The following is a 10,388-nucleotide window of genomic DNA, read 5'->3' as shown; positions in this document are numbered from 1 at the left end:
GGACATTGGGGACATGGTTCAGGAGGGTTGGGGACACCAAGGATGTCATTGGTGACATTGGGCACATGGTTCAGGAGAGCTGGTGGCACCTGGGATGGGGTTGGTGGCACCAGGGGACATCACTGGGGACATTGGGGACATGGCTCAGGAATGTTGGTGGCACCTGGGATGGGGTTGGTGGCACCAGGAACATCACTGGGGACACTGGGGACATGGTTCGGGAGGGTTGGTGGCACCTGGGATGGGGTTGGTGGCACCTGGGATGGGGCTCAGGAGAGTTGGTGGCACCGCTGATGTCATTGGTGGGCACCTGGGATGGGGGTTGGGGACATCAAAAACATCATTGGGGACATTGGGGACATGGTTCAGGAGGGTTGGTGGCACCTGGGATGGGCTTGGTGGCACCTCCGATGTCATTGGTGGCACCTGGGATGGGGCTCAGGGGGGGTTGGTGGCACCTGGGCTGTCACTGGGGACATTGGGGACGCCTTTGACACGGTTGGAGATGTTGGTGACATCACTGGGGGACACGGGTGACACTGCTGGGGTCCCCAAATGTCCCCAACGCCCTCAACCCCCTCAATGTCCCCAATGATGTCCCCAATGTTCCCAACGCCCCCAATGCCCCCAATGTCCCCAATGTCCCCAATGATCCCAATGTCCCCGATGTCCCCGATGTCCCCAATGCTGTCCCCGATGTCCCCAATGTCCCCCAATGCTGTCCCCGATGGTGTCCCCAGGTCTGAAGCGGGGGCTGTGCCTGCGCATCAATCACTTCCCCGAGGACCTGGAGTACGACCACGACAGCGCCGAGTACCTGCTGCGTGAGTTACCATGGCAACCGTCATTGTCACCATGGGGACCTTCATTGTCACCTCATTGTCACCAGTACCTGCTGCGTGAGTTACCATGGCAACCGTCACTGTCACCTCATTGTCACCATGGCAACGGGGACATTGTCACCATGGCAACCGTGTCATTGTCACCAGTACCTGCTGCGTGAGTTACCATGGCAACGGTGTCATTGTCACCATGGCAACCGTGTCACCGTCACCTCATTGTCACCAGTACCTGCTGCGTGAGTTACCATGGCAACCGTGTCACTGTCACCATGGCAACCGTGTCATTGTCACCATGGCAACCGTGTCACTGTCACCTCATTGTCACCAGTACCTGCTGCATGAGTTACCATGGCAACCGTCACTGTCACCTCATTGTCACCATGGCCAACAGGGGACATTGTCACCTCACTGTCACCATGGCAACTGTGTCATTGTCACCTCATTGTCACCAGTACCTGCTGCATGAGTTACCATGGCAACCATGTCACCGTCACCATGGCAACCGTGTCACTGTCGCCATGGCAACCATCACTGTCACCTCATTGTCACCATGGCAACCGTGTCATGGTCACCATGGCAACCATGTCACTGCCGCCATGGCGACCGTGTGTCACTGTCACCTCGTCACCAGTACCTGCTGCGTGAGTTACCATGGCAACCGTGTAATTGTCACCATGGCGACCCTCTCATTGTCATTGTCACCATGGCGACCGTGCCCTGTGTCACCGTGGCAACCCAACCCTGGCTTCTGTTTCCATGGCAACGCTCCCGGCATCCTCCTTGCATTGCTGTTGCCATGGCGACGCTCCCAGCATCCTCCCGGCATTGCCGTCACCATGGCAACGCTCCAAGCATCCTCCTTGCATTGCCTGTCACCATGGCAACGCTCCCAGCATCCTCCCGGCATTGCCGTCACCATGGCAACGCTCCCAGCATCCTCCTTGCATTGCTGTCACCATGGCAACGCTCCCAGCATCCTCCTTGCATTGCTGTCGCCATGGCAACGCTCCCAGCATCCTCCTTGCATTGCTGTCGCCATGGCAACGCTCCCCGGCATCCTCCTTGCATTGCTGTCACCATGGCAACGCTCCCGGCATCCTCCCGGCATTGCTGTCACCATGGCAACGCCCCCAGCATCCTCCTTGCATTGCTGTCACCATGGCAACGCTCCCAGCATCCTCCTTGCATTGCTGTCACCATGGCAACGCTCCCAGCATCCTCCTTGCATTTCTGTCACCATGGCAACGCTCCCAGCATCCCTCCCGGCATTGCCGTCACCATGGCAACGCCCCCAGCATCCTCCCAGCATTGCTGTCACCATGGCAACGCCCCCAGCATCCTCCCAGCATTGCTGTCACCATGGCAACGCCCCCAGCATCCTCCTTGCATTGCTGTCACCATGGCAACGCTCCCAGCATCCTCCCGGCATTGCCGTCACCATGGCAACGCTCCCGGCATCCTCCCGGCAATGCTGTCGCCATGGCAACGACCCAGTGGCCGCCCTGGCAACCATCCCTGCCATGCCGAGGCCGTTGCCATGGCAACAGCCGGGTTCCCCGGCCGCCCGTTACCATGGCAACCACGCCTGGCTCTGTGATTGGCCGGAGATAACGGATTCCTTTCCAACGCTGCGTTCTGATTGGTCAGAACTCCCAAATTTGACCCCTCCCTCCATTGCTGGGCTCTGATTGGTCACAACTCCCAGATCCCTTTCCAATGCTGCTCCCTGATTGGTCAGAACTCCCAAACCAGATTCCTCCCCATTGCTGGCTTCTGATTGGTCACAACTCCCCGATCCATTTCCATTGCTGCCCTCCGATTGGTCAGAACTCCCAAACCAGATCCCTTTTCAATGCTGAGCTCTGATTGGTCAGAACTCCCTGATCCCTTTCCAAAACTGAGCTGTGATTGGTCAGACCTCCCAGCCCGCCCTCCATTCCTGCTCCCTGATTGGTTACAGCCCCCAGATCCCTTTTCAATTGCTGCGTTCTGATTGGTCAGAACTCCCAAATTTGACACCCCCCCCCCCCCCCCATTGCTGGGCTCTGATTGGTCAGAACTCCCAGACTCCCCTCCATTGCTGGGTTCTGATTGGTCAGAACTCCCCGATCCCTTTCCAACACTGCGCTCTGATTGGTCAGCCCTCCATTCCTGCTCCCTGATTGGTCCCAACTCCACCTCCCATTCTCACCCTTCCCCCGATTGGCCGCCCGTCCTCAGCACCCCCATTGGCCGCCGGGGTTCCTCTGCCGGGCCCTGATTGGCCGTTTCTCCCCGCGCAGGCGTGGTCCGGGCCTCGAGCATTTTTCCCCATCCTGAGCGCGGTGCTGCTGCTGCTGGGGGGGCTCTGCGTGGCGGGCCTCGCGGCTGCGGCGTGCCAGGACCAGCCTGGTGCTCGGCGCCGGCATCCTCTTCGTGGCCGCGGGTGAGTGAGGGGTTAAAAAATCCCAAATTCACCCCAAAAATTCATCCCCAAAACCCCCAAATTCATTAAAAAAATCCATCCCCAAAATCCATCCAAAAACCACCAAAATCCACCCCAAATCCATCCCAGCATCCTCTTCGTGGCCGCGGGTGAGTGAGGGGTGAAAACCCCAAATTCACCCCAAAAATCCGTCCCCAAAACCCCCAAATTCACCTCAAAAATCCGTCCCCAAAACCCCTAAAACCATGCAAAAACCCATCTCCAAAATCCTTCCCAAAACCACCAAAATCCATCCCCAAAACCACCAAAATTCACCCCCAAAAATCCATCCCCAAAACCCCTAAATTCACCCCAAAAATCCATGCCCCAAAACCCCCAAATTCACCCAAAAATCCATCCCCAAAACCCCTAAAACCATGCAAAAACCCATCTCCAAAATCCTTCCCAAAAACCCCCAAATTCACCCCAAAAATCCATCCCCAAAACCCCCAAATCCATTCAAAAACCCATCTCCAAAATCCATCCCAAAACCACCAAAATCCATCTCCAAAATCCATCCCAAAAACCCCAAAATCCATCCCCAAAACCCCCAAATTCACCCGAAAAATCTGTCCCCAAAACCCCTAAAACCATTTAAAAAATCCATCCCCAAAATCCATCAAAAACCACCAAAATTCATCCCAAATCCACCCCAAATCCATCCCAGCATCCTCTTCGTGGGCCGCGGGTGAGTGAGGGGTGAAAAACCCCAAATTCACCCCAAAATTCAACGCAAAATTCAGCAAAACCTCCCTCAAAAATCCATCCCAAAATCCACCAAAAAATCCATTCAAAAATCCCAAAAATCCATCCCCAAATCCACCAAAATCTCCCAAAAATTTTTAAATTTAATTTTTAGATATTATTTATACATTGTTTTTACAACTTATTTATTAATTAATTATTACCTTTATTTTAAATTAATTTTTCAAATTTCATTCTTAAATCCATTTTAAAAAATTATTGCAAATGGACTTTTCCACCCCAGCTTTTTCAAAACTTAGCTTAAAAAATAAATTAAACATTAATTTTTCCACGTCCCATTTTCAAACCCTTTTATCCATTTTGGAAATTGAAATTCAGATTGAAATTCTTTTTTTTAATTAACTTTTTAAAATTCATTTTTGAAAATTCATTTTTTAAAATTCATTTTTAAAAATTCATTTTAAAATTAATTTTTTAAATTCATTTTGTAAAAATTAATTTTAGTTCATTTTCTAAAATTCATTTTAAAATTTAATTTAAAAAATTTTTAAAATTCATTTTTAAAAATTCATTTGTTAAAATTAATTTTTAAATTATTTTTTAAAATTAATGTTTTAAAATTCATTTTTCAAAATTAATTTTTAAAATAAATTTTTAAATTAATATTTTAAAATTCATTTATTAAAATTAATTTTTTAAAATTAATTTTTGAAATTAAATTTTTAAAATTCTTTTTTTCAAATTAATTTTTTAAAATTAATTTGTTACTTAATTTTATTAAAATTCATTTTTGAAATTAATTTTTGAAATTAATTTTAAAAATTAATTATTTAAAATTAAAATTTTAATTAATTTTTAAAATTTTTTACTAAATTTTTTGAAAATTAATTTTACTTAATTTCTGAAAATTCATTTTTAATTTTTTTTTTAAATTAATTTTTAATTAATTTTTTTAAATTAATGTTTTAGAATTCTGCTTTGAAAAATTCATTTTTAATTAATTTTTTAAAGTTCATTGTTTAAAGTTCATTTTTTAACATTCATTTTTCAAAGTTCATTTTTTTAAAATGCCTTTTTTTTTAAAAAATTCATGTGTTTAAAATTCATTTCCTTGAAATTAATGCTTAAATTCATTTGTTTCAAATTCATTTTTTCCAAATTCATTTTTCAATTAATTTTTTAAAAATTTATTGATGAATTAACGAATCCCCCCCCCCCCCAACCCCCCCCCCCCAAATTCCCCCTTGTTAACCCCTTCCCCGCCAGGCCTCTCCAACATCATCGGCGTCATCGTTTACATCTCGGCCAACGCCGGGGGGGAGGGGTCCGGGGGGGGCCTCCCCTCCCCCCCCCGGCGGGACGGGGAGCGCCGCCCCTCCCCCTACAGCTACGGCTGGAGCTTCTACTTCGGGGGCGTCTCCTTCATCCTGGCCGAGGCCATCGGCGTCCTGGCCGTCAACCTCTACATCGAGCGCCACCGCAAGGCCCCCGCCCCCTCCGCCGGCCCCGCCCCCCGCGCCGCCGCTTTTACCCCGCCAGGCCCCGCCCCCTCTGTCCAGGCCCCGCCCCCCGCGCCGCCGCTCGCGCTCGGGCTCGCGCTCCAGCGGCAAGTCACGTGACCCCTCCCCTCCGTCGGCGCAGGCGCAGCAGCCGCAGCGCGGGAAGGCCTCGGCCTCCCCTCCCCCCGCTGAGATTTCCATGTACACCCTGAGCAGGGGGGGAGGGGGCCGGCGGGGAAGGGCCCCCTCCCCCCCGCCCGGAGTGGGCGTGGCTTCGTCTCCCCCTCCCCCGCCCCCTGGGGCTGCGCCCCTCCCCCCTCCGGCCCCGCCCGGCACGCCCGGCCCCGCCCCTCCCCCGCCCCCCCCCGGGGCTTTCCTGACGCTGCAGGGGGGGGGGAGGGGGGGGGGGGGGAGGGGCGGGGGGAGGGGCCGAGACCCCCGGGGGGGGGCACCGGGACCCTGAACAGGGAAAACGACCCCGGTGTAGGGGGGGCGGGGATTGCCCCAAATGAGCCCAAAATTCAGCCAAAATCACCCAAAAATCACCCAAAATTCAGCCCAAAATCACCCAAAATTCAGCCCAAAATCACCCAAAATTCAGCCCAAAATTCACCTTAAAATAATTCCAAAATCACCCAAAATTCAGCCCAAAAATCACTCAAAATTCACCCAAAAATCAGCTGAAAATTACCCAAAAATGCAGCTTAAAATAATTCCAAAATCAGCCCAAAATCACCCAAAATTCAGCCCAAAATTCCTCAAAATTCAGCCCAAAAATCATCCGAAATTGAGCCCAAAAATCACCCAAAATTCAGCCCAAAAATCACCCGAAATTCAGCCCAAAATCACCCAAAATTCAGCCCAAAATCACCCAAAATTCAGCCCAAAATCAGCTGAAAATTACCCAAAAATGCACCTTAAAATAATTCCAAAATCAGCCCAAAATCAGCTGAAATCAGCCCCAAAATTCACCTTAAAATAATTCCAAAATCACCCAAAATTCAGCCCAAAAATTACCCCAAAATTCAGCCCAAAATCAGCTGAAAATTACCCAAAAATGCAGCTTAAAATAATTCCAAAATCAGCCCAAAATTCAGCCCATAAATCACCCAAAATTCAGCCCAAAATCAGCTGAAAATTACCCAAAAATGCAGCTTAAAATAATTCCAAAATCAGCCCAAAATCACCCAAAATTCAGCCCAAAATTCCTCAAAATTCAGCCCAAAAATCATCCGAAATTGAGCCCAAAAATCACCCAAAATTCAGCCCAAAAATCACCCGAAATTCAGCCCAAAATCACCCAAAAATTCAGCCCAAAAAATCACCCAAAATTCAGCCCAAAATCACCCAAAATTCAGCCCAAAATCAGCTGAAATCAGCCCAAAATTTACCTTAAAATAATTCCAAAATCACCCAAAATTCAGCCCAAAAATCACCCAAAATTCAGCCCAAAATCAGCTGAAAATTACCCAAAAATGCACCTTAAAATAATTCCAAAATCAGCCCAAAATCAGCTGAAATCAGCCCAAAATTTACCTTAAAATAATTCCAAAATCACCCAAAATTCAGCCCAAAAATCACCCAAAAATCAGCCCAAAATCACCTTAAAATCATCCCAAATTACCCCGAAATTCACTCAAAATTCCCCTGAAATTTGCGCCAAAATTACCCCGAAATTCACCCAAAATTTTCTCGGAAATTTACACCAAAATTCACCCCAAAATCAGCTGAAAATTACCCAAAAATCACCTTAAAATAATTCCAAAATCGGCCCAAAATCACCTCCAAATTCACCTTAAAATCATCCCAAATTACCCCGAAATTCACCCCAAAATCCATCAAAAATCACCCAAAATTCACCTTAAAATTACCCCAAAATTCACTCATAATCCACCCAAAATTTATACCAAAATTCAGCCCAAAATCAGCTGAAAATTACCTAAAAATTCAGCTTAAAATAATTCCAAAATCAGCCCAAAATCACCCCCAAATTCACCTTAAAATCATCCCAAATTACCCCAAAATCCATCAAAAATCACCCAAAATTCAGCCATAATTTACTCAAAATTCACCTGAAATTTAGCCCAAAATTTATGCCAAAATTCACCCTAAAATTACCCAAAAATTCACCCGAAATTCACCCTAAAATTCACTCAAAATCCACCCAAAATTCACTGTAAAATTCCTCCAAAATCAGTCAAGCTTCACCCGAAAATTCACCCCAAAATCATCCCTAAATTCACACGAAATCACCCCAAAATCCACCCCAAAAATCACCAAAATTATGCAAAAATCAGCCCAAAATTCACCTTAAAATCACCCCAAAATTCAGCCCAAGATCATCCCAAAATTGTCCTGAAAAATCACCCAAAAATCAGGCAAAAATCACCCCAAAATTTATCCAAAATTCATTTCAAACCAGCCCAAAATTCAGCCCAAAATTACCTCAAATCAGCCCAAAATTACCCCAAAATTCACCTGAATTCAACCCAAAATTCAGCCCAAAATTCATCAAAATTTCACCTTAAAATCCTCCAAAAATTCACCCCAAAATCACCCAAACCCACCCTAAAATTAATAAAAATTTCACCCCAAAATGAACCCAAAATCCACCCCAAAATTCATCCAAAATGAACCCAAAATCCACCCAAATTTTGCCCCAAATTTCACCCAAAATCCCCCAAAATTCACCCAAATTTTGCCCCAAATTTCACCCAAAATCCCCTCAAATTCACCCAAATTTTGCCCCTTCCCCCCCCAAGCCCCGGGGAGTCCCAGTGCCTTAAAGGGGGGGTTGGGACCCCCAGGATGCCCCCACCAGTACGGACCAGTTTGGACCAGTTTGGACCAGTTTGGACCAGTTCACTGCCTGATATGGGACCAGTAACTCCCAGTTCCCTGGACCAGTCTGGACCAGTTTGGAACCAGTTCCCCGGACCAGTATCCCCCAGTTTTCCAATACCAGTACGGACCAGTTTGGACCAGTTTGGACCAGTAACTCCCAGTTTGCCTGGACCAGTTTGGACCAGTCTGGACCAGTTCACTGCCTGATATGGGACCAGTAACTCCCAGTTTCTCTGGACCAGTTTGGACCAGTCCAGACCAGTTCCCCGGACCAGTATCCCCCAGTTTTCCAATACCAGTACGGACCAGTTTGGACCAGTTTGGACCAGTAACTCCCAGTTTGTCTGGACCAGTTTGGACCAGTTCACAGCCTGATATGGGACCAGTATCCCCCAGTTTCTCTGGACCAGTTTGGACCAGTCCAGACCAGTTTCCCGGACCAGTATCCCCCAGTTTTCCTGGACCAGTCTGGACCAGTTTGGACCAGTAACTCCCAGTTTGTCTGGACCAGTTTGGACCAGTCCAGACCAGTTCCCTGGACCAGTATCCCCCAGTTTTCCTGGACCAGTTTGGACCAGTTTGGACCAGTAACTCCCAGTTTGCCTGGACCAGTTTGGACCAGTCTGGACCAGTTCACTGCCTGATATGGGACCAGTATCCCCCAGTTTTCCTGGACCAGTTTGGACCAGTCCAGACCAGTTCCCTGGACCAGTATCCCCCAGTTTTCCAATACCAGTACGGACCAGTTTGGACCAGTAACCCCCAGTTTTCCTGGACCAGTTTGGACCAGTTTGGACCAGTAACCCCCAGTTCCCTGGAACAATCTGGACCAGTTTGGGCCACTCCAGACCAGTTCACTGCCTTACATGGGACCAGTATCCCCCAGTTTGCCTGGACCAGTTTGGACCAGTAACTCCCAGTTCCCTGGACCAGTATCCCCCAGTTTCCCAACACCAGTTTGGACCAGTTTGGACCAGTTTGGACCAGTTTGGACCAGTTTGTCCCAGTCCCTCCCAGTTTGTCCCAGTCCCCCAACGCCCCTGGGGGGGGCTGGGATCATCGGGAGCCCCCCCGGGACCGCCCAGGCCCCGCCCCCTTCACCAAACCCCGCCCCCTTTACCAGACTCCGCCCCTTTCTTCCCCTTCCACCCAAACCCCGCCCCTCACCCAGCTCAGACCACGCCCCTTCACACCTGGGCTGTGACCACGCCCCCGTTTGTGATCAAACCAAGTCCCAAGGGTGTTGGCCACGCCCCTGCCTTTAAGCCCCGCCCCTCCAGGCCGAAGCCCCCGCCCCCCCGGCCTGGCCCCGCCCCCCGCATGCGAATTTTTACGGGAATTTCGCTCTTTCCAATAAAAACCAAGCGTGAAAAATGGGAATTTTGGGAACTTTTGGGGAAATTGAGGGAATTTGGGGGAATTTTGTGGGAATTTGGGGAAATTGTGGGAAATTGTTCTGAAATCTGGGGAAATTTGTGGGAATTTGGGGCCATTTGGAGAAAATTTGGGAATTTTGTGGGAATTTAGGGAAATTCTGGGGAATTGTTTTGGAATTTGGGGGAGTTCTGGGGTGGTCCAGACCAATTTCGGGGAATCTTTTGGAATTTGGGATCATATGGGGAATAATTGGGGAATTTTTTGGAATCTGGGGCCATTTAGGTGGAATTTTGTGGGAATTTGGAGCCATTTTGATGCCATTTTGTGAAAAATTTGGAATTTTGCGGCTATTTTAGGGCCATTTTGTGGGAACTTTGGGAATTTCGGGATTATTTTGTGGAGATTCTGGGAATTTGGGGAGGTTTGGGGACATTTGGGGGAAATTTGGGTCATTTTGGGGTTATTTTTTTAGGAATTCAGAGAATCTGGGTGGTTTGGAGAGATTTTAGGACATTTTGGGGAATTTGCGACATTTGGAGCCCGGAAAGAAGCCGCAGAACCCCAGGACACCTCATTAATATTAATAATACTCATTAATATTAATAAGCACACAGCAAAACGCCCATCAAAGGGCCAAGACCCGCCTCTTCAGCGAAT

The 10,388-nt window shown here is 48.2% G+C and overlaps 1 protein-coding gene and 1 pseudogene across 20 annotated transcripts; both read left to right on the top strand.

The window, feature by feature from the left end:
- Positions 1-716: 716 nt before the first annotated feature.
- Positions 717-7,126, top strand: LOC139586921 (voltage-dependent calcium channel gamma-8 subunit-like; annotated as a pseudogene).
- Positions 7,127-7,292: 166 nt separating this feature from the next.
- LOC139586920 (uncharacterized) lies at positions 7,293-10,361 on the top strand. Of its 20 annotated transcripts, none has more exons than XM_071420608.1 (4): positions 7,293-8,437; positions 8,573-8,682; positions 8,808-8,990; positions 9,115-10,361. In XM_071420608.1, exons 1-4 carry the CDS (start codon positions 8,319-8,321, stop codon positions 9,879-9,881), a joined length of 1,179 nt encoding a protein of 392 aa, XP_071276709.1. In that variant the 5' UTR covers positions 7,293-8,318; the 3' UTR covers positions 9,882-10,361. The 20 variants fall into 20 exon arrangements, 2 of the variants coding, with proteins under 2 accessions (XP_071276709.1, XP_071276707.1); XM_071420606.1 differs by having other exon boundaries at positions 7,293-8,504; positions 8,583-8,682; XR_011678077.1 differs by lacking the exon at positions 8,573-8,682 and having other exon boundaries at positions 7,293-8,403; positions 8,808-8,850; positions 9,020-9,734.
- Positions 10,362-10,388: the final 27 nt, after the last annotated feature.

The sequence above is a fragment of the Agelaius tricolor genome, unplaced genomic scaffold (assembly GCF_023055355.1).
Source record: "Agelaius tricolor isolate 1412-34295 unplaced genomic scaffold, bAgeTri1.0.p SCAF_153, whole genome shotgun sequence".
Taxonomy (NCBI): Eukaryota; Metazoa; Chordata; class Aves; order Passeriformes; family Icteridae; genus Agelaius; species Agelaius tricolor.
Note: the sequence above shows the minus strand (reverse complement) of the source record. Positions and strands in the feature narration are given on the sequence as shown.